Here is a 24,432-nt window from a genome sequence, read left to right as displayed (position 1 = left end):
GAAGAGATGAGGAAGAACAATGAAAGAGGATCCAGATGACCTACTTGGTGACTGAGTGACTGAGTGACTGAGTATCTAAAATGATGACTGTTCTCTGAAGTGTTTTCTGGTTCTCAAGATATTTTAGATGAGACAGGCTCCTTGAGTAGCTTTTATCTTCACTCTGAGTGACGTTGAGGCCCCATGAAGGATGGTGAGCCTGTGTGACGCAAATGAAATGTAAAATGTTAAAGTATGTCGGGTGATGGCGCCGGAGGGGATGGCTACTGTTCTATGGACTCTTAACCAACCGTGCTATTTTGTGTGTTTTTTCGCATTGTTTGTAACTTATTTTGTACATAATGTTGCTGCTACTGTCTCTTATGACCGAAAAGAGCTTCTGTATATCAGAACAGCGATTACTCACCTTGAACTGGACGAATAATGTTTATTTTATGAGTCGGACGAGAGGGATTTGCTCCAGACACCCGACAGGGCCCTCATCCCCATCATTCGCAGTAGAAAGAAAAGGAGATATCGCGGAAGGAGATCGGGGTGCTTGGTAAAGAGCCAGCAACGAGTGGCTAATCTGCCTTTGCCATCGATACTATTGGCCAACTTACAATTGCTTGATAATGAAATGAACGAACTACTGGCACGAATGTCCTACCAACGGGACATTAAAAACTGTAATATCTTATGTTTCACAGAGTCGTGGCTGAACGATGACATGAATAACATACAGCTGGCGGGTTATACACTGTACCGGCAGGATAGAACAGCAGCCTCTGGTAAGACAAGGGGTGACGGTCTATGTATATTTGTAAACAACAGCTGGTGCACGATATCTGAGGAAGTCTCAAGGTTTTGCTCGCCTGAGGTATAGTATCTCATGATAAGCTGTAGACCACACTATCTACCAAGAGAGTTTTCATCTATATTCTTCGTAGCTGTCTATTTACAACCACAAACCGATGCTGGCACTAAGACCGCACTCAATGAACTGTATACGGCCATAAGCAAACAGAAAAACGCTCATCCAGAGGCGGCGCTCCTAGTGGCCGGGGACTTTAATGCAGGGAAACTTAAATCCATTTAACCTCATTTCTACCAGCATGTTAACTGTGCAACCAGAGGGAAAAAAACTTTAGACCACCTTTACTCCACACACAGAGACGCGTACAAAGCTCTCCCTCGCCCTCCATTTGCCAAATCTGACCATAATTATATCCTCCTGATTCCTGCTTACAAGCAAAAACGAAAGCAGGAAGCACCAGTGACTCAGTCAATACGGAAGTGGTCAGATGAAGCAGATGCTAAGGTTTGGACTATTTTGCTAGCACAGACTGGAATATGTTCCGGGATTCTTCCGATGGCATTGAGGAGTACACCACATCAGTCACTGGCTTCATCAATAAGTGCATCGATGATGTCGTCCCCACAGTGACTGTACGTACATACCCTAACCAGAAGCCATGGATTACAGGCAACATCCGCACTGAGCTAAAGGGTAGAGCTGCCGCTTTCAAGGAGCGGGACTCTAACCCGGAAGCTTATAAGAAATCCCGCTATGCCCTCCGACGAACCATCAAACAGGAAAAGCGTCAATACAGGACTACGATCGAATCGTACTACACCGGCTCCGACGCTCGTCGGATGTGGCAGGGCTTGCAAACTATGACAGACTACAAAGGGAAGCACAGCCGCGAACTTCCCAGTGACACGAGCCTACCAGATGAGCTAAATTACTTCTATGCTCGCTTCGAGGCAAGTAACACTGAAACATGCATGAGAGCATCAGCTGTTCCGGATGACTGTGTGATCACACTCTCCATAGCCGATGTGAGTAAGACCTTTAAACAGGTCAACATTCACAAAGCCGCAGGGCCAGACGGATTACCAGGACGTGTACTCCGAGCATGCGCTGACCAGCATAGTCACTTTAATAACTCTACCTACATGTACATATTACGCCAATTACCTCGACTAAACGGTGCCCCCGCACATTGACTCGGTACCGGTACCCCCTGTATATAGCCTTGCTATTGTTATTTTTACTGCTGCTCTTTAATTATTTGTTACTTTATTTCGTATTATTTTATATTGTATTTTTTGTGATTTTTTTTTGTATTCTTTCTTAAAACTGCATTGTTGGTTAAGGGCTTGTAGGTAAGCATTTCACTGTAAGGTCTACACCTGTTGTATTCGGCGCATGTGACAAATACAATTTGATTTGATTTGATTTTGAGATGGCTTTGGGTTGGAGATTCAATGTGCTGTGACAGGGATAAATATTTTTCTATTTGAAGTACGCCGAAATGCACACACACACCACTAATATATACTTCAGCAATCCCCCTAGCCGTGTGTATGTGTGTGTGTGTGTGCGAGCGCGTTTGTGTGTGTGTGTGTGCGCATGCGTGTGGTCCTGACTCAGGTCCTGACTCAGCTCCTGATGTACCTTCGGTAATTGAACTCTGCTGTACTTTTTAAGTAACAGAGAGAGAGAGAGAGAGAGAGAGAGAGAGAGAGAGAGAGAGAGAGAGAGAGAGAGAGAGAGAGAGAGAGAGAGAGAGAGAGAGAGAGAGAGAGAGAGAGAGAGAGAGAGAGAGAGAGAGAGAGAGAGAGAGAGACTTTAGTGGTAATTTGTTTGTTTAACGAGCCTGTGATATTTAAATGAGTTTGTGAACAACATGATGTCATCAGTTCGATTAAATGAGCAAGAAGTTTGTCCAACAGCTTAAAATAGTTTCCACAACCTTTCAACAAATTATATTATACAAACACAATACCAGAATATGATACTTTTGTGTTAGGCTTATGATTTTCATTTCATCATTTGAATTCCAGAAGCGATCTTCAGAACAGTTGGGCAATTCCATGATAACAGAGTAGGGCAATTCCATGGTAACAGAGTAACACTGAGACTCAGATTTCAAACAAAAACCAATGACTTCAAAGTTAAACAAACCATACATTTTTATGCACAAGGACTACTTATAAAAACACATTTACTTGAAGAACACTGCAGATGCAAAGTTTGGTAACAGAATGATAGCACAAACAGCACAAACTGTCATTCTGTTACCAAACTTTGCATCTGCACTGTTCTTTAAGTAAATCTGTTTTTGTAAGATTTTCAGTGGAAATTGTTAAAAGTTGTCCTTGTGCATAGAGTTGTACGTTTGTTTAACTTTATTCCCTGATGAAGACAGCTTGGCTGTCGAAACGTTGTTATTCAATGATTGCATCTGAGCTCCTAGAGTGTGCAGCTCTCCTTTTCTTTTTCAAGTGTTCTACTCCGCTAGCCAGCACCTCACCTAAACAGGCGTGCGTTTTTTTCGCCTCTTGTTTAACTTTACAATCATTGTTTTTTGTTTGACATACATTTTAAAGTGAAACATTTGAGTCTCAGTGTCGCTCTGTTATCGTGGAATTGCCCATCATCAATATGGGAACAGGTTGCAGTCAAGGGAACAAGTCTGAGTCAGAAAACCAAACATCTTTCCAATGGGATGATGCCATTCATGTAATGTACATGAACTATCTTTGCCTGAGATGTGGTTAAAGGCAGTTGCTGTGGATGGATCTCCTATTCTGTTTGATCCTCTATGATCTCACTCTCACTACATTCATTTTACCAATAAACATGATCGAGGACACAGTCTGTTTTACAACCACGTCTGAGCCAAGAGCCTCTGTGAGTACACAGGCAACCTTGAGGGAACAACATCTATCCTGACATACCACACAGCTATTGGCTAACCGTTTTCAGGTCTATGTGTCACAAGCCGTGCTAGAACTCCGGTCTCAGATGTGGAGAGCTGGGGGTAATACCCCTTAGCCACAGAGGAGGTGTAGTAGGACCCAAATGAAACACCCAAGGCAATACTCCAGGCCAGTAGATTTAATGTAAAAAACAAAGGTTCTTCGCCATTCACAAATAGTCCAACAAAAGTTCTTCTCAGAAAGAGGTATGTTAACAAAACAGGAGGCAAAACAAAATAACTCCACGAGGGGAGAAAAACAAACTAAAGATAACTTAGAAAACCTTACTTGGAAAGACACGGTGGAACAAAGCAGGAGACACATAGCCAGGACTCAATAACCAAGTGAGAAACAAGGGGAAAACACACAGCTAAAATACACAAGGGGGAAACAAGGCACAGGTGACCTGGATCAAGCTAATTAGGACACACGAGGAAGAACTAAGGCAGAGGGGAACACAGATGACCTCTAGAGGCCCGGAGACAAACAGGAGGCAGGAAGCTGACAGGACCCCCTCCTCTAGGAACGACTCCTGACGTTCCTTCCAGAACACCCGGCCCCAGGGTGCGAAAATCTCGGATCAAACCTGGGTCCAGGATGTCCCTGGCTGGAACCCAGGAGCGCTCCTCTGGCCCGTAGCCCTCCCAGTCCACCAGATACTGCAGAGAGTTCTGGACCCTCCGGGAGTCCAGTATCCGGCGGACTGTGTAGGCTGGCTGGCCGTCAATGATCCTGGGAGGTGGCGGGGGTCTGCGTGGGGCAAAAGGAGAAGACAAGACAGGTTTAAGGAGTGAAACATGGAAAGTGGGGTTAACTCTAAGGGAGCGAGGCAGAACCAAACGATACGAAACAGGGTTAACCTTTCTAGCAATGCGGAAAGGGCCGATGTATCTCTGGGAAAGCTTCTTGGATTCGACCCGGAGGGGCAGGTTCTTAGTGGCCAACCAAACTCTCTGACCAGCTCGAAAACTAGGGGCCGTCCGGCGGTGTCGATTAGCCTGACTTTGGTATCTCTGGGAGGTCCGAAGGAGGATACACCTGGCCTTCTTCCAGGTCCGCCTACAGCGTTGGACAAAGCGCTGGGCCGAGGGAACACCAACTTGCGCCTCTTCCTCTGGAAATAATGGAGGGTTGTAACCGAACTGGCATTCGAAGGGGGACAATCCGGTGGCTGAAGACTGGAGGGTGTTGTGGGCATATTCAGCCCAAATGATATAGGTGGCCCAAGACGTGGGATTACTGGCCGCCATACACCGCAGGGTGGTCTCCAGATCCTGATTAATCCGTTCCGTTTGGCCATTAGACTCTGGATGGAACCCTGACGATAGGCTGGCTGTGGCCCCAATAAGCCTGCAGAAGGCCCCCAAAACCGGGACGAGAATTGGGGACCTCGGTCAGAGACCACGTCCAGGGGAATGCCAAATATCCGGAAGACATGGTTCATGAGGAGCTCAGCAGTCTCCTTAGCCGAGGGCAGCTTGGGCAGGGGAATAAACCGGGCAGCCTTAGAGAACCGGTCAACGATCACTAGGATGACGGTGTTGCCCTGGGATGGAGGAAGTCCCGTAACAAAGTCCAGAGAAAGGTGTGACCATGGCCTTCGAGGAATAGGTAAGGGATGGAGCAGTCCCTGGGGTCGCTGGCGCGTCGACTTTCCCTGGTTGCACACCGGGCAGGCCTCAACATAGACCTGCACGTCCTTCTTGATGGACGGCCACCAAAACCGCCGTCGGAGGAATTCCAGTGTGCGAGCACTGCCTGGATGGCATGTCAAGGGCGACTCATGACCCCACTGCAAGACGCGGGCCCGAACAGAGAGGGAACGTACAGGCGACCGGCAGGACCACCGCCTGGATCGGGCTCATGGACAAGGGCTTCTCGTACCCCTCTTTCTAGTTCCCACTGAAGAGGTGCGACGATCCTAGACCTCGGAATAATCGATGCCAAGGGCTTCTCTTGTACCTCGGGAGAATAGGCTCGAGACAGGGCATCCGGCTTGACGTTCTTGGTGCCAGGTCGGTAAGACAGGAGGAACTGGAATCGATTAAAGAAAAGGGACCATCGTGCTTGCCGAGGGTTCATCCGCTTAGCCTGTTGGAGATATTCCAGGTTCTTGTGGTCTGTGAGAACCTGGAACGGGTGCTGAGCCCCCTCAAGCCAATGGCGCCACTCTTCCAAGGCCAGTTTTACTGCAAGCAACTCTAGATCCCCCACGTGGTAGTTGCGCTCGGCCTCAGACAGGCGGCGAGACATGAAGGCACAAGGGTGTAATCTCCCATCCTCACCCCTCTGTGACAGGGACGGCTCCCACCCCCCACCTCTGAGGCGTCCACCTCCACCACGAAAGGTCTTTCTGGGTCAGGAGTCACCAGAATCGGAGCAGACGTGAAGCGGCGCTTGAGATCCTCGAAGGCCCCTGCTGCTTCCGGACCCCAGTGAACCTTGGTCCCTCCTCCCTTGGTAAGCGTCGTCAAGGGGGCTACCACTGAGCTGAAATTCTTGATGAACTTCCGATAGAAGTTAGAAAAGCCAATGAACCGTTGAACCTCCTTGACCGTGGCAGGTGTGGGCCAGCTGCGGACCGCTTCGACCTTCTTGGGATCCATCTCTAGGTGCCCGGGAGTGACAATAAACCCGAGAAACTGAGTCTGAGAAACATGAAATTCACACTTCTCAGGTTTAACATAGAGGTGATTGTCAAGGAGCCTCTGGAGAACCCGGCTAACATGCCCCTCATGCTCCTTCAGTGACCTCGAGAAGATGAGGATATCGTCCAGGTACACGAAGACGAACAGATTAAGCATATCCCGGAGAACATCATTAATCAGGGCTTGGAATACTGCGGGGGGCATTGGTGAGCCCGAACGGCATCACCCGATATTCATAGTGCCCCGTGGGCGTGTTGAACGCCGTCTTCCATTCGTCACCTTGCCGGATCCGCACGAGATGGTAAGCATTGCGGAGATCCAGTTTAGAAAAAATGGAAGCCCCTTGAAGCAGCTCAAAAGCAGTGGCCATGAGAGGAAGAGGATATCGATTCCGAACCGTGATCTTGTTGAGTCCCCGGTAATCAATACAAGGCCTAAGACCCCGTCCTTCTTTTCAACAAAAGAAGCCCGCCCCAGCCGGGGAAGTAGAGGCATGGATGAGGCCGGCTGCCAAGGACTCCTTAATGTAGGTGTCCATAGCTGCGTGCTCGGGGAGGACAAGGGAAAAGATCCGACCTCTAGGAGGGCAGCACCCAGGGAGTAGATCAATGGCACAGTCATACGTGCGATGAGGCGGTAAGGAAGTAGCCCGGGCCTTGCTGAACACAGCCTTGAACCGATGGTAAACACTGGGGACTAGGGAGACGTCAACAGACTCTTGAAACTGGGTACTAGGGGCTGAGGGACTCTGAAGCATGCAGGTGAGTTGGCAAGTGGGACCCCAGCTTAGAATGGTGCCAGTAGGCCAGTCGATCTGGGGATTATGTCTGCATAGCCAAGGGTGACCCAGGATAATAGGATACTCGGGAGAGTCAATGAGATAGAAGGTTTCCTCCTGCTGGTGTTGAGAGATGGTAAGTCGCAGGGACTGAGTCGCCTCTGTAACCTTTCCTGGTTCCAGAGGTCTGCCATCTAAGGCTGTAACTGCCTGGGGATGAGGAAGTAGTTGGGTAGGGATCTTAAGTTCCTTAGCCAAGGTTACATCCAGGAAATCACCTGCGGCACCGGAATCGATCATAGCCTGGACCCGATGCTGGTGGCCCTCCCAGGACAGAGTGGCTGGAATAGCCAGGACAGCGTTAGTAGGAGGAGCTCTAATTCTCCCCATCACAGCCCTCCTGTAGCTGGGCGGGGACTGGCGTTTCCCGAAAGCTCGGGGCAAGTGGATCGGAAGTGGCCGGCAACCCCGCAGTAGAGGCACCGACGGCTCCCTCATGCGACGTTCCCTTTCATTGGGAGAAAGCCTGGAACGGCCTAACTGCATGCTCTCCGGGGAATCCTGGAGCAGTTCAGGAGCCGGGGAAGCTCTGAATGACGGAGTCCAAACAGGAGAAACAGAGCTGCTCCGAGGAACTTGGGACTGAGACACCTGGCGGCGAGCCGTTCTCCGCTCTCTTAGACGATTGTCCAGGAGGATGGCCAAGGCTATGAGGGACTCGAGATCTCCAGCTGGTTCTCGGGTGGCTAACTCATCTTGAAGGGGCTCAGATAACCCTCCCTGAAAGCAGACCCTCAGCGCTTCATCATTCCATCCGCTCCTTGCTGCTATGGTCCGAAAATCAATGGCGAAATCTGCCGTGCTTCGGGAGCCCTGACGGAGAGACAGTAGGCGCTTGGAAGCCTCCCGCCCACTGACAGGATGATCGAACACCCGCTTGAACTCTTCTACAAATGCAGCGTGGGAATCACAACAGGCCTCCTGGGACTGCCACACCGCAGAGGCCCAGGCGAGCGCCTTGTCTGAAAGAAGGGTAATGATGTAGGCAATCTTGGAACGGTCTGTGGGAAAACTTGGGGATTGGAGCTCGAAGGTGAGGGAGCATTGGGTGAGGAAACCCTGGCAAGAGCTTGGATCCCCAGAAAAGGGCTTGGGAGGTGGTATTTGGGGCTCCGCCAACCGAGAAGGCCTGTCGTCACTGGGAGGTGACCTGGGGGAAGGGAGAGGACCAAGGAGGCGTTCAAAGAGCTGGTGAAGGGAACTCATCATTTCGGCCAGGAGTTGAGAATGTCTAGCCATCAGCTCCTCTTGTCGGCTGAGAACGGCTTCATGGCGCTGGAAAGAAGCCTCATGTCGAGTGATCACCGCCAACAGGTCCTGGGAACTGAGTGTTTCTGGGTCCATGATTGACTTGGTTATTCTGTCACAAGCCGTGCTAGAACTCCGGTCTCAGATGTGGAGAGCTGGGGGTAATACCCCTTAGCCACAGAGGAGGTGTAGTAGGACCCAAATGAAACACCCAAGGCAATACTCCAGGCCAGTAGATTTAATGTAAAAAAACAAAGGTTCTTCGCCATTCACAAATAGTCCAACAAAAGTTCTTCTCAGAAAGAGGTATGTTAACAAAGCAGGAGGCAAAACAAAATAACTCCACGAGGGGAGAAAAACAAACTAAAGATAACTTAGAAAACCTTACTTGGAAAGACACGGTGGAACAAAGCAGGAGACACATAGCCAGGACTCAATAACCAAGTGAGAAACAAGGGGAAAACACACAGCTAAAATACACAAGGGGAAACAAGGCACAGGTGACCTGGATCAAGCTAATTAGGACACACGAGGAAGAACTAAGGCAGAGGGGAACACAGATGACCTCTAGAGGCCCGGAGACAAACAGGAGGCAGGAAGCTGACACTATGTAACAATATTAACAGTTTAAAGATAAACTGTACCTACATACAGTAATTACCATGTAGGTAAATACATGGTACCACAAGTGGGACCAAAGAAACATTGAGGTAAACCTGTGTATCTCTAGGACTCATACTGTAATAACAATACAATATATTATTCAATCTTACTACTACTGTTACATGGTTTTAGTGCCACTTCCCACCCTATAAAGAGTGGCACCAAAAGATCCCACCTGAACCCTTCTCTCTAACCCCCTCTCTATCTCCCTCCCCAGGTACCTCAGGATGAGTGGAGTGGTTACCCAGGGGGAGTGAAGGGTGATGAGATCCCCTGTCGGAGGATGAGGAGCAGCAGTTACGTCAAAGCCATGGGTGACGAGGAGAGTGGAGATTCTGACTCCAGCCCCAAGACCTCCCCCGTGAAGACGGTCCGGCCACACTCCCTGGTCAAGTCTGTCATGCAGAGACCGCTCCTAGACTCCCAGAGGTAGGCCATGTAAAGGATCCCAGCATGCAATGCCAAAGATGTGATCCTAGATCTGTGGTTAATAAGGGCAACTTCTAAACCTTGTACAAATGAATGAATACGTTTGATTTTATTTCTATAGCAAAACGCTTTTAGTGTCATTGTTTATAAAGCATTGTTAAGAGAGTGCACTTTAAGTGTGTGCGCTGTGGAATAAAGTGAATGAATTCTGGAGAGGAACATTAGAAGAGGAGAATTGTCTTAGTGTGGTGTTGTGTTGTGTTGTGTTAGTGTAGTGTTGTGTTAGTGTAGTGTTGTGGCAGAGGAAATGGCCTTTAAAATAACTAGATGGGACATGATGCAGACACAGTCACAGAAACAACAACATTAAAGCAGCAGATTAACATGAAATTAGATTACAATACTTGTCCAATGAAAGGATGATGCCAGAAGAATTCTAACACAGAAATAATAGCACAAGCAAAGACATATCCTAGATAGATGATTCAATAAGTGGGGCAAGAATGCTGTTGTTTGTCTTTTTACGTACTCTGTTGGAAGGCAATGTTGTTATTGGATTGTACAACTGCATATTGTAGTCATCTACCTTTCTTTACATAAATGTCAGTGAGGAAATGTTAAAACAGAAATGATACACTGATGTTATTTCCCTAGAAATGTCTCATCATTACCAAATGTGGTTTTGGAATAGTTTTAGAGCCTTTAATTAATTCCACAGAGTGTTTAAAGGGACACACTAGTTATTTCCTCTGTGTTTACTTCTACTTTTCCTGGTCCTTGTATGGTTTGTAAATTGTCCTTGTCAATGGCTGCTGTGTTTGCCCATTGTTTCTCCCATTTCCTTGTTACCTCACTTCCTCACCATCTTCACCCCTGGGGCACTCTCATATATAATTCAGATCCTTGTCAATTTATGTGGCAGAGCAGTAGCAGTTATATTGGAATACAAATGTGGTCATGAGATCATGTGGTAGTTCAAAAGGTGGGTCTCAGTGTAAAATCCATCTCCCATCGACTTTTAGTCTAAATGGTTTTAGAGTTTTGTCTTGAATTAAAAGGTGTTCTTCATTATTTCAGGGCAGGTATGAGAAAATCAATTCCATCGTTCCCTGATTTGATTGTTAAAGTAACGCCCCTGTCTGCTAGAGCAAGCACAGTCACTTTCACTCCTCCTCCAAAGCCACTCATCTCTCTTTGTTCATGGCTGAATATGGAGACAGTAATAACAGGAGAGTCCATTTTTTATAATATTCCATTGTAAAATCCTCCTCCCAGATCAGCACTTTCAGAACCTCATGTTTTGTTCTGCTTATACTATTCTGCTGTATCAGCCAGTACAACACAATGAGTGGCCTGAGCTAGGCTCTTTTAATGTATAGGTCTCTATTAGATTAACTCTATTCTTGGCACTCTCTGGCTTTTGCTGTGGTACATGATGTCAATTTGTTTCTTACATACAAATGACCTTGGTGCAGAGGATAAGCCAGGATAAGGGGGCAGCTGAAATCAGTGAGGGGGGTTCTTGCATTAGAATTATATTGAATTTTGCTTATATCACGCTATACCATAATAAACATAAAGTTGCTATTTTTATATAGGGACATAAAACTAAAACTGATGGGGCACGTTTCAACTGAGGAGGCTAAGCCCCATTTTGCCCCCTCGTGGAGCCGGGGTCGCCTTGGTGGTGTTTGTTTATAAGGTGTGAAACCTATTGGATGCCATACAGTTTCATGTACAGTTTGATGTAAATGCAACTGTTGTAATTCATGTCATGGAGATCCTATCTATCTCTATTAATTTATACGGTCTTCGTGGTGTCCCTGCTGTACTGCACTATCAGCTCTATGTGGTCCTGATCCAGCCCCCTGCTATGACAGTCATGTATGGCTATGGTGTGTTTCACTCCTCCCCAACCCCCACATGCTGCAGCAGCTCTACTCATTACCATTCAACACAGGTTGGTCAATTACTGTTACGGCACAGCAAGGCTTTTTCCTGGAAAATACTCTAACACCACGCCAAGTGGTGTGAACACAATACCTTAATAGCCTGTCAGCCTGACCCCCGCCACTGATGACACATAAAATGCAAGTGTGTTTCTCACAGTCGGTCTGTGGTTGTCTCTCTGTTACCAAGCACTCTGGGGTGTTAATTATATTTAATTTCAAATGCGTTTTTTGCGAAGGACGATTATTCATAATTGTTGGTGATTTTAATACTATGCAGAATACAAATCTAGATAGATCGTGGGGTCATTTGCATTATTCTAATCCAAAAGCACTTTCTGCAATCTCTGAATTAATGTCCTCTCTAGACCTGGTAGATGGTTAGTGATTAAGAAACCCTGATCTGACTAGATACACTTGCCGTGAAATAGGCAAGGTAGTCGCATCAACTTCTTTCTTATCTCCTTCGCTCTGGTCTCAAAGGTATCACAGTCTACCATTGCTGACCGTTTACTTTCTGACCATGCACTTACAGTGAGGGAAAAAAGTATTTGATCCCCTGCTGATTTTGTACGTTTGCCTACTGACAAAGAAATGATCAGTCTATAATTTGAATGGTAGGTTTATTTGAACAGTGAGAGACAGATTAACAACAAAAAAATCCAGAAAAACGCATGTCAAAAATGTTATAAATTGATTTGCATTTTAATGGGGGAAATAAGTATTTGACCCCCTCTCAATCGGAAAGATTTCTGGCTCCCAGGTGTATTTTATACAGGTAACAAACTGAGATTAGGAGCACACTCTTAAAGGGAGTGCTCCTAATCTCAGTTTGTTACCTGTATAAAAGACACCTGTCCACAGAAGCAATCAATCAATCAGATTCCAAACTCTCCACCATGGCCAAGACCAAAGAGCTCTCCAAGGATGTCAGGGACAAGATTGTAGACCTACACAAGGATGGAATGGGCTACAAGACCATCGGCAAGTAGCTTGGTGAGAAGGTGACAACAGTTGGTGCGATTATTCGCAAATGGAAGAAACACAAAAGACCTGTCAATCTCCCTCGGCATGGGGCTCCATGCAAGATCTCACCTCGTGGAGTTGCAATGATCATGAGAACAGTGAGGAATCAGCCCAGAACTACACGGGAGGATCTTGTCAATGATCTCAAGGCAGCTGGGACCATAGTCACCAAGAAAACAATTGGTAACACACTACGCCGTGAAGGACTGAAATCCTGCAGCGCCCGCAAGGTCCCCCTGCTCAAGAAAGCACATATACAGGCCCGTCTGAAGTTTGCCAATGAACATCTGAATGATTCAGAGGAGAACTGGGTGAAAGTGTTGTGGTCAGATGAGACCAAAATCGAGCTCTTTGGCATCAACTCAACTCGCTGTGTTTGGAGGAGGAGGAATGCTGCCTATGACCCCAAGAACACCATCCCCACCATCAAACATGGAGGTGGAAACATTGTGCTTAGGGGGTGTTTTTCTGCTAAAGGGACAGTACAACTTCACCGCATCAAAGGGACGATGGACGGGCCATGGACCGTCAGGTCTTGGGTGAGAACCTCCTTCCCTCAGCCAGGGCATTGAAAATGGGTCGTGGATGGGTATTCCAGCATGACAATGACCAAAAACACACGGCCAAGGCAACAAAGGAGTGGCTCAAGAAGAAGCACATTAAGGTCCTGGAGTGGCCTAGCCAGTCTCCAGACCTTAATCCCATAGAAAATCTGTGGAGGGAGCTGAAGGTTGAAGTTGCCAAACGTCAGCCTCGAAACCTTAATGACTTAGAGAAGATCTGCAAAGAGGAGTGGGACAAAATCCCTCCTGAGATGTGTGCAAACCTGGTGGCCAACTACAAGAAACGTCTGACCTCTGTGATTGCCAACAAGGATTTTGCCACCAAGTACTAAGTCATGTTTTGCAGAGGGGTCAAATACTTATTTCCCTCATTAAAATGCAAATCAATTTTAAACATTTTTGACATGCGTTTTTCTGGATTTTTTGTTATTCTGTCTCTCACTGTTCAAATAAACCTACCATTAAAATTATAGACTGATAATTTATTTGTCAGTGGGCAAACGTACAAAATCAGCAGGGGATCAAATACTTTTTTCCCTCACTGTGTCATGAGCACTCTCTCTCCCTGGTAGCAACATTAATTGCATTCAATTATCTTCCACTCTGCTCACCTCCCTCTCTCTACTCAGCCTAACTAGCTCCACCTGCCCTGCTCTGCTCTTGTTACCTGGCCAGCTGCACTGCATTTCCCACTCACCATCCTCACCTTGCCTCACTCTGTTCTAATTACTCTGCCAGCTGAACTGCATTTCCCCACTACCTCTCCCAGTATATCAAGCCCTGTTTTTCAGCCAAGCCCTGTCAGATCGTCTTCAAACCCGGACCAGTAACCTGCCTGTCTGCGCTCTGACTCCTGTTTGTGATACCGATCCTTTCTTGACTGCCTCCTTGTTCTACTGCCCCGTCTATCCCAACCTGCCTTCTGGACCTCGACTACTCTCCGATCTTCAGCCCCTCCGGTAACTCGTTTCTGCCTTCTGTCTCTCACCACGATATTTGCCCAGCCCTGATCTGTACTTCTGCCTGCCATTCATATTGCTGTTGTGTGTGTGTGTTCCCCCAGGTCTCCGACCACCAGATGAGCGTGCCCAGACGTTTCCACCACCCTCAGCCCGATACGCCGCTCCATCACTGGGGAACACACACACTAAGCACTTGGACTGGACACCCCCGGACATTTGGTGACCCCCGGAGCACAGGTACCCACAGGAGGACCCTGAAAGACCCCCTGACACCCCTGGGACTCCTCTTCCCGCCTGTAACCTTGAATAAAGAACTCTGAATTTGAACTTGCGCTCTTGGGTCCTCTTCTGTTCCTGACAGAACGATCTGACCATCATGGACCCAGCGCACTCCTGACCACGATGGAGGAAGAGCCAGAGAGGACTGCCCTACAGCGACTGGAACGCTCTGAGGGAGACATAAATCGGATGGCTGGCGACATCGCTTCCCTTCTCCAGCTATTCAACCAGCAGCAACAACAGTTCCAACTGCAGCAACAACAGCTAGCCCAAGCCCTGCAACTACTCTCAAGCCCGGCTACTCCACCTGCACCCCCCTGGTCCTTTTGTTCCTGTACCACCGATACTCCTTCATCCCTCCGCTGGAGGTCCCAATGCTGCAGGCCCGGCAGTGCTGCCACCAGATCCCCACGCTCCTGAACCAAGGATTGGGAACCCGGAACGTTTTGATGGCAACCAGAAGCAAGTAAGACCATTCTTGAGCAGCTGCCGAATCCAGTTTGCACTACAGCCCAGGACTTTCTCAACAGAGGGAGCCAAGGTGGGGTATGTCATCACACATCTCACCGGTCGAGCTCGGTTGTGGGGAACGGCGGAATTCGACCGGCAAACCCCAGCCTGTGCCTCCTTCAGTGCCTTTGAGGAGGAGATGTTAAAGGTCTTTGACCTAGGCTCGCCAACAGCCGGCGTCACAAGCTCTGCTCACCATCCGTCAGGGCAATCGGACAGTGGCAGACTTCTCCATTGACTTTCGTACCCTGGCCAGTCAAAGCTGCGTTTAACCCAGAGGCACTGGTGCAAGCCTTCCTCCATAGCCTGGCGGACTATATCAAGGACGAGCTTGTTTCCCATGACCCGCCCTCAACGCTTGATGCCGCCATTGACCTTGCCGTTCGCATTGACCGCCGTATACAGACCCGGAGGAGGGAGAAGGGCCGTCTCAGTCAACCTGCCATCCGTACTCGGGTCGATACCGCTTCTGTCCAGCCCCTGCCTGTCAAGTCCCATAGCCAACTCAATCAGCCTGAGCCCATGGAGATTGGCCGTGCCTCTCTGACTCCCGAGGAGCGTCGGGCGCCGTCTAAGCTCCAACCTTTGCCTCTACTGTGGTGGCGAGAATCACCGTGTCGCTACTTGTCCGGCAAAAGCCGCAGCTCACCAGGTGTAGGGGAGATCCGGGTGAGCTCAACAAGCCTTCAGTCTCCCTCCATCCGAAAGACCCTGCTTCATCTCCGCCTTCAGCTTTCTGACAAGACTCATACATTGGCCGCCCTTGTGGATTCCGGAGCCGAAGCAAACATCATGGACCCTGAGCTTGCACAGCAACTGGGCGTGAACCATCATCAACTGACACAACCCATTCCTGCACGAGCCCTGGATGGGCATCATCTTGGCACTGTCACTCATATCTCCGCCCCTGTGACAATCCTGCTGTCAGGAAACCACCAGGAGTCCATCCAGTTTCACCTCCTACACTCACCTGGCCAACCACTCATTCTTGGATACCCGTGGCTCCGCAGCACAACCCCCACATCGACTGGGAGACAGGAACAGTCCGTGAGTGGGGAAGGAGTTGTCACCAGACCTGTTTAAGGGGGGCCACCCTGCCCGTTCACCGGGAAGGATCTAGCGCTACCTCCGACATATCCAATGTTCCGGCCTGTTACCACAGCCTGAAAGAGGTGTTCAACAAATCCAAGGCGACATCTCTACCCCCACACAGACCCTATGACTGCGCGATTGATCTCCTGCCTGGCACAGCACCTCCCAAGGGTCGTCTGTATTCACTGTCAGCCCCGGAAAGAAAGGCCATGGAGGACTACATTAATGACTCTCTTGCCTCCGGGATAATTAGAGCTGTCGTCTTCCCCCGCAGGGAGCGGGATTCTTCTTTGATCGGCAAGAAGGACGGTTCTCTTCGCCCATGCATAGATTACCGGGGGTCTGAACGACATCACGGTTAAGAATCGCTACCCACTGCCCTTACTTTCGTCTGCCTTCGAACTGCTGCAGGGAGCCACTGTATTCACTAAGCTGGACCTTCGCAATGCCTACCATCTGGTGCGGATGAGGGAGGGAGACGAATGGAAGACAGCGTTCAACACACCAACCGGCCACTATGAATATCTCGTCATGCCCTTCGGCCTCACCAATGCCCCAGCAGTTTTTCAAGCCCTAGTGAATGATATCCTCAGGGACATGCTAAATACGTTCGTATTTGTGTACCTTGACGATATTTTAATATTCTCTAAGACTCTGTCAGAACACACGCACCACGTCCGGTTGGTCCTGCGCCGCCTGCTGGAGAACTCTCTTTTCGTGAAGGCAGAGAAGTGCGAGTTCCATGCCAAGACCGTTTCATTCCTGGGGTATGTGGTGACCCGAGGGCAGCATTCAGATGGATCTCACGAAGGTGTCGGCTGTCACTTCCTGGCCAGTTCCTGAGTCTCGGAAGAAGTTGCAACAGTTCCTGGGCTTTGCCAACTTTTATAGGAGATTCATCAGAAACTATAGCACAGTGGCTGCACCCCTCACGGCGCTAACCAGCACTAAACAACCGTACCAATGGACATCAGCTGCTGATAAGGCCTTCAATATCCTCAAGACATGTTTCACTTCTGCTCCCATCCTCCAGATGCCAGATGCAGCAAGGCAGTTTGTGGTGGAGGTAGATGCTTCGGACGTGGGAGTGGGTGCAGTGCTTTCTCAAAGAGCAGCTGAGGATGGCAAGATGCACCCCTGTGCCTTCTACTCCCGTCGGCTAACCCCTGCCGAATGCAACTACGACATTGGGAACCGCGAGCTGTTGGCTGTCAAGCTCGCCCTTGAAGAATGGCGGCACTGGTTAGAGGGGTCAAAGGAACCATTCGTAGTGTGGACAGACCACAAGAACCTGGAGTATATCCAAACAGCCAGGAGGCTGAACTCCCGTCAACAGCGGTGGTCTCTGTTCTTTACGCGCTTCAATTTCACGCTCTCCTACCGCCCGGGATCTCGCAACATCAAACCTGATGCTCTTTCCCGGATGTTTCAGAAGGACGAGACCACCGCCATGACAGCTCCCATTCTTCCCAGCCACTTGGTCGTAGCGGCCCTCACCTGGGAGATCGAGAAGCAGGTCATGGAGGCTCTTCGGGACCAGCCAGGTCCAAGCACCAGCGGCCCCAACCGTCTGTTTGTTCCAGCAAATCTCAGGTCACCTGTGATTCAGTGGGGGCACGAATCCCGTCTGGCCTGTCATCCCGGCATCACTCGCACCCTTCATCTGGTCCGCCAGCGGTTCTGGTGGCGGGGGATGAGACGGGATGTCCGAGAATTCATCCGAGCTTGTCCCACTTGTAACCCGAAACAAGACTCTAACCAGCCTCCTGCTGGGTTGCTGCAACCCCTACTCATACCCAAGAGGCCCTGGTCCCACGTTTCACTGGACTTTGTTACGGGCCTTCCGCCTCTGACGGACACACAGTCATCCTTACCATTGTTGACCGCTTTAGTAAGATGACCCACTTCGTGCCCCTTCCCAAACTACCCTCTGCTAAAGAGACCTCCCAGGTGGTCCTGGAACATGTGTTTCGTATCCATGGCCTACCCCAGGATATAGTGTCAGACCGGGGCCCGCAATTCTCAGCAACCTTTGGAAGGAGTTCTGTCATCTCCTTGGGGCCACCGCCAGCCTATCGTCTGGATTCCACCCGCAGTCAAACGGCCAGACTGAACGCATGAACCAGGAGCTGGAGAAGGCACTGAGGTGTGTGGCTTCCCAAAATCCCGGGCCTGGGCTCAACACCTGCTCTGGGTGGAATATGCCCATAATTCACTCACCAGTTCCTCCACCGGGCTCTCCCCCTTTCAGTGTGTCTACGGGTATCAACCTCCACTGTTTGCCAGCCAGGAGGCGGATGCCACCTGTCCGTCTGCTCTTGCGTATGCCCGCGCTGCCGCCGCACTTGGGCCCAGGCTCGCACTGTGCTCCTGAAGTCTGGAACCAGCTACGCCGTCGGTGCCAACCGACGGAGGACCCCAGCACCTACTTACCGGGTTGGTCAGAAGGTCTGGCTGTCTGCCCGGGATCTGCCGCTGCGGGTTGTATCACGAAAGCTGGCCCCTCGCTTCATTGGTCCTTTTCCTGTGCAGAAAGTCATCAGTCCAACGGCGGTCCGACTTCAGTTGCCCGCTTCCATGCGGGTCCACCCCACCTTCCACGTCTCCAAGGTCAAGCCGGTCCATGAAAGTCCCTGGTCCCTGCAGCTCCGGCGCCACCTCCTCCGCGCCTCGTAGATGGCGGTCCTGTCTTCACCGTCCGGCGGCTGCTCCGGCCTAGGCGAAGGGGTAGGGGTCTCCAGTACCTCGTTGATTGGGAGGATATGGTCCAGAGGAGAGGACCTGGATCCCGGCCAGGAGGATAGTGGACCGGACCCTTATCACTGACTTCCACCGACTACATCCTGATCAGCCTGCAATCCGTAGGGGCCGTCCCAAGAGGGGTTCCTAGCCGTCCGGCCCGCCCTGCTCCTGTCTCAGTGCCTGTCCTGTCTCCCGACCGTGACCCTCCAGCTCCTTCTGAGGATGAGGAGATTCACTCGGACCGGCTCGGAGGAGTTCTGACCCATTTATTTGTCTCTGACTACAGTAGAATATCGTAGAGGACCGGGTTATTTGGAAACTCAATCAATCACCGCTAAAATATGAAGAATTTGCTATAAAAAATAAATAATTTCTTAATACATTTTTTGGACAGAATGTGGGATCAGCTCATCCTCAGGTTGTTTGGGACACTTTCAAATGTGTATTCAGAGGCCATTCAATCAAGTGGTCATCATTGGGGAAAACTATATCTTAGGAGGGAAAATTAATTAACTGAAGACTTGAATGACTTGAATAAGTAAACTGATGCAGGAGTAGACCCTCCGATTGAAATGCTTCTTCGGATCAAGAGTAGACAACATGAGCTTGAGAGGCTTTATGCGGAAAAGGTTAATGGTATTATTAACAGAAGAAGGGCAGCTTGCATGGAAAAGGGGGAAAAGTGTACAAGCTTTTTTATTAGGTTGAACCAAAGGAATCAACATAAGAAAACTGTCACAAAACTTTTCCTCAGAAGGGCTTAATTTATTATCACCCCACCAAATATTACAGTAGCAAGTACAATAATTCAGTAGATTTTTTTCTTTCGAGGTTCAGCTAACGTCGTTATCCGAACTTGACTGTAGCATTACCAACCTTCATACCACTGCTGGTTTGCTTCTGAAGCTAAACAGGGTTGTCCCTGGATGGGAGACCATATGCTGCTGGAAGTGGTGTTGGCGGACCAGTAGGGGGCACTCTTCCGTCTAGTCTAAGGAGATCCCAATTACCTGGGCAGTGAAGGGGACATTGCCCTGCGTAGGGTGCCATCTTTCAGATGGGATGTTAAATGGGTGTCCTGACTCTGTGGTCATAAAAAATCCCATGGCACTTATCGTAGGAGTGTTAACCCCAGTGTCATGGCTAAATATCCAACCTGTCCCAATGCCACCAAATCATCCCTAACAGGCATATATCACTCCTTACCTCTCCACCTGTTAGCTGATGTGTGGTGAGCGTTCTGGCACAAACATGGTCGCCGTGCATCACCCAGGTGGTTTCCCCCTTACAATGTAAAATGCTTTGAGTACCTCAGTTGGTAGAAAAGCGCTATATAAATCCAATCTATTCATTGTTATCTTCTTCCCTGAAGACTATGAGAACCAGTTAACAGAAAAACAAGAAGCATCCTGTGAGGGGTTGATTGCTGACGATTAACTACTAATGGCAATTAACTCTTTCCAAACTGGTAAATCTCATGGCTTTGACGGTATACCAATTGAGGTGTACAGGGTCTTTTTTTTTTACAGAAATCAAAGAGCCTTTGCTCACCTGCTTAAATGTTTCATTTGAACAGGGGGAACTATCAACAACCCAAAGAGAGGGACTGATTACATTACTATTGAAGCAGGAGGCAAATGGCCAATATAAAAGCCCTGTATACCCCAAAAACTGGAGACACCTCACTTTATTGTGCTGTGACACCCATATTCTATGAAAATGTTTAGCACTTAGAATGAATAAAGTAATAAGCAACATTATTCAAAGTGAGCAATCTGGCTTTTTTGAGGGTCGCTACATTGGTGATATATGGCAGAGTGACATTGATAAACACCTTAATTGTCTCTCAGTTCATCTATCTCTTCCTGTCCCTTCCATCCCCTGATAAGGTTTTCTTTAAGCAGTTTGAAGCCAAAATCTTTCAGTTTATATCTAATGGTAAACCAGAAAAGTCAACCAGAAAAGGTCAAATGGAAATATATCTATAATGTATGACAATGGAGGGCTGAATTTAAAGAATATTGAAGCCTTGAATCAATCTCTAAAAGCCTCATGGATTCAAAAACGATATGTAAATAGGAATTCGATCTCATGTAATATCTTAGATAAGACAAACCCACTTTTCAATTCAAAAATATTTCCTTTTATATAAATTAAGTCTTTGCACCTTACTTGGTTCCTGCAGGATTTCTTAATGGACATATCCCCATTCTTCAAAGAATCAATAAAAGCTTGGTTGCATTTTCAATATTATCCCCCGTAGAAAATAACTGAAATTCAGAGCCAAATCATATGGTTGAATTCAAATATCCTGATAAATAAAATAACAAGTTTGGGAATGTGTTTCTTGAAAAGGGGATCTTGTTTTTAAATGATATCATTGATAGTAATGGGAATTTTATTTTATTTGAAACACTGTGCACAATGTATGGGAACATACAGTATGTACAAATCATAATTACAATCAGTTACTGGCAGCAATTCCTACAGAATGGCAGATAAAGTTAAGGTAAAGGAAAGAGAAACTGTTTGTCGACCTCATATTAAATCTTACAGATGGTTAACTAGAGATAAAATCAATAAAGACATTTTCATTTGGAAAACAATAAATTGGTTGCCATCCCACACAAATTCCACTCTTACTGGGAAGAGCAGTTTGATACTTCCATCCCTTGGAAATTATTTATAAAACAGCATTAGACTCACAATCTGAATGTTTCAGTTGAAGCTATTGTACACATTTCTGGCTACTAGCAAGATGTTAAATTTGAAGCATAGAAGAATCCCCTTTTTGCCGGTTTTGTTGTGTGGAAGTGAGGGATTTGTTACATATTTTCTGGTATTGCCCCATAGTTGCTCACTTTTGGGCAAAAGTACAAGAGCGGTTACTCCCAGTTTTACACAATTTTGTTATAGCTCCACAAACAGTTATATCAGGTGACTTAAGGGACAGATTGTCACGATCGTCGTAAGCAACGGACCAAGGCGCAGCGTGATATGCCTACATCTTTTAATGCGTACTTTTCAACAATAACAAAACGATATGTGAAGTCCTAAGGTTAACAAACACAAACCTCTCCGGAACAAGATCCCACAAATGACAAGTGCAAAACAGGCTGCCTAAGTATGGTTCCCAATCAGAGACAACGAGCCACAGCTGTCTCTAATTGGGAACCACCCTGGCCAACATAGAAATAAACGATCTAGAAAGAAACACATAGAAAACAAAACATAGACACTACACACCCTGGCTCAACATTTAAGAGTCCCCAGAGCCAGGGCGTGACAGTACCCCCCCCCAAAGGCGCGGACTGCGACCGCGCCAACTAAACCCAACAGGGGAGGGGCCGGGTGGGCATTCCGCCTCGGAGGCGGAACCGGCTCCGGGCGTGACCACCACTCTCTAGCTACTCCCCCGTAGCGCCCCTGGTCTGGTCTGGCCCCGCTGGCTGGAGCTGGACTGGACATCGGTGGAGCGGATTGCTTAGGCTCCGGTGTGGAGCAGCTGACCGGTACCTGACCAGGCACCAGTGGAACAGGCACGGGGAGCAGCACAGGTGACGACGCGCACCACTGGCTTGGTGCGGGGAGCAGGAACAGGCCGGACCGGGCTGGCGACGCGCACCACTGGCTTGGTGCGGGGAGCAGGAACAGGCCGGACCGGGCTGGCGACACGCACCACTGGCTTGGTGCGGGGAGCAGGAACAGGCCGGACCGGGCTGGCGACGCGCACCACTGGCTTGGTGCGGGGAGCAGGAACAGGCCGGACCGGGCTGGCGACACACGCGCACCACAGGCTTGGTGCGAGGGGCAGGAACAGGCCGGGCCGGGCTGGCGACGCGCACCACAGGCTTGGTGCGAGGGGCAGGAACAGGCCGGGCCGGGCTGGCGACGCGCACCACAGGCTTGGTGCGAGGGTCAGGAACAGGCCGGGCTGGCGACGCGCACCACTGGCTTGGTGCGAGGGGCAGGAACAGGCCGGGCCGGGCTGGCGACGCGCACCACAGGCTTGGTGCGAGGGGCAGGAACAGGCCGGGCCGGGCTGGCGACGCGCACCACTGGCTTGGTGCGAGGGGCAGGAACAGGCCGGGCCGGGCTGGCGACGCGCACCACTGGCTTGGTGCGAGGGACAGGAACGGGCCTGACCGTACTGGGAACACACACCACTGGCCTTGTGCGGGAATCAGGAACGGGCCGGACCGGTGACACACACCACTTGCTTAGTGCGAGGAGCGGGACTGGGTTTCCTCATAAACCTCCGCTCCCTCTGCTGCCTACTCAGTTCCTCTCGCCGTGCCTCCACACTCTCCTTCTCCCTCCTGACCAATGGCCCCCGTAACCTGGTGGCCTCCTCTCCTAGTCCACAAACTCGCCCTGTAGCTGCCTCCAGCAGCCCCGTCGTCCATGCCGTGTGCCCCCCCAAAAAAAATTATTGGGGTTGCCTCTCGCCTGTCCGACGACGGCCGGTTGGCGCCGCTTCTCCTCTCCTGCCTGGACATCCTCCCTCATCGCCCTCCGGTAGCGGACGGCCTCCTCCTCGGTGATCTTCCCCCAACCGAGGAGGACATCCACTAGCGTTACCTCCGGCGTTTGCTCCTGGACACGCTGCTTGGTCCTGTTTTGGTGGGATCTTCTGTCACGATCGTCGTAAGCAACGGACCAAGGCGCAGCGTGATATGCGTACATCTTTTGATGCGTACTTTTCAATAATAACAAAACAACAAAACGATAACGTGAAGTCCTAAGGTTAACAAACACAAACCTCTCCGGAACAAGATCCCACAAATGACAAGTGCAAAACAGGCTGCCTAAGTATGGTTCCCAATCAGAGACAACGAGCCACAGCTGTCTCTAATTGGGAACCACCCTGGCCAACATAGAAATAAACGATCTAGAAAGAAACACATAGAAAACAAAACATAGACACTACACACCCTGGCTCAACATTTAAGAGTCCCCAGAGCCAGGGCGTGACACAGATGCAAGACGGTATACAATCTCTTGATTCTGCTGGGGAAGGTTTTCATTTTCAGAAAACAAATGTTAGTATTGGATTCTTTCAAAATACAGTGCTATAAAAAAGTATTTTTTTTTGGGACGACATGGTTCCAGTAATGCCTGGCGAAAACCAAACTCTGCATTCCACAGTAAGAACATCATACCAAAGGTCAAGCATGGTGGTGGTGGTGTGATGGTTTGGGGATGCTTTGCTGCCTCAGGACCTGGACGACTTGCCTTAATAGAAGGAACCATGAATTCTGCTCTGTATCAGAGAATTCTACAGGAGAATGTCAGACCATCCGTCTGTGAGCTGAAGCTGAAGCGCAGCTGGGTCATGCAGCAAGACAATGATCCAAAACACACAATCAAGTCTACATGAAAATTGCTAAAAAGCAACACTTTTGAAGTTTTGGAATGGCCTAGTCAAAGTCCAGACCTAATCCCAATTGAGATGTTGTGGCAGGACTTGAAACAAGCAGTTCATGCTTGAAAACCCACACGTCTCTGAGTTAAAGCAGTTCTGCATGGAAGAGTGGGCCAAAATTCCTCCACAGCGACGTGAGAGACTGATCAACAACTACAGGAAGCATTTGGTTGGAGTCATTGCAGCTAAAGGTGGCACAACCAGTTATTGAGTGTAAGGGGGCAATTACTATTTCACACAGGGGAATTGGGTGTTGCATAAATTTGTTTATGAAATAAATGAAATAAATATGTAATTGTTGTGTTATTTGT

At 49.0% G+C, this 24,432-nt stretch overlaps 1 protein-coding gene across 1 annotated transcript in view; it reads left to right on the top strand.

Annotated features, from left to right (window-relative positions):
* Positions 1-24,432, top strand: part of LOC121539155 (disks large-associated protein 2) — a 138,143-nt gene that overhangs the window by 14,535 nt on the left and 99,176 nt on the right. The window contains exon 2 of the mRNA XM_041847446.2: positions 9,362-9,573. Within this exon, the coding sequence (XP_041703380.1) occupies positions 9,362-9,573 (212 nt within the window). The remainder of the gene's footprint in view (positions 1-9,361; positions 9,574-24,432) is intronic.

Source organism: Coregonus clupeaformis, chromosome 25, assembly GCF_020615455.1.
Source record: "Coregonus clupeaformis isolate EN_2021a chromosome 25, ASM2061545v1, whole genome shotgun sequence".
NCBI classification, from domain to species: Eukaryota; Metazoa; Chordata; class Actinopteri; order Salmoniformes; family Salmonidae; genus Coregonus; species Coregonus clupeaformis.
Note: the sequence above shows the minus strand (reverse complement) of the source record. Positions and strands in the feature narration are given on the sequence as shown.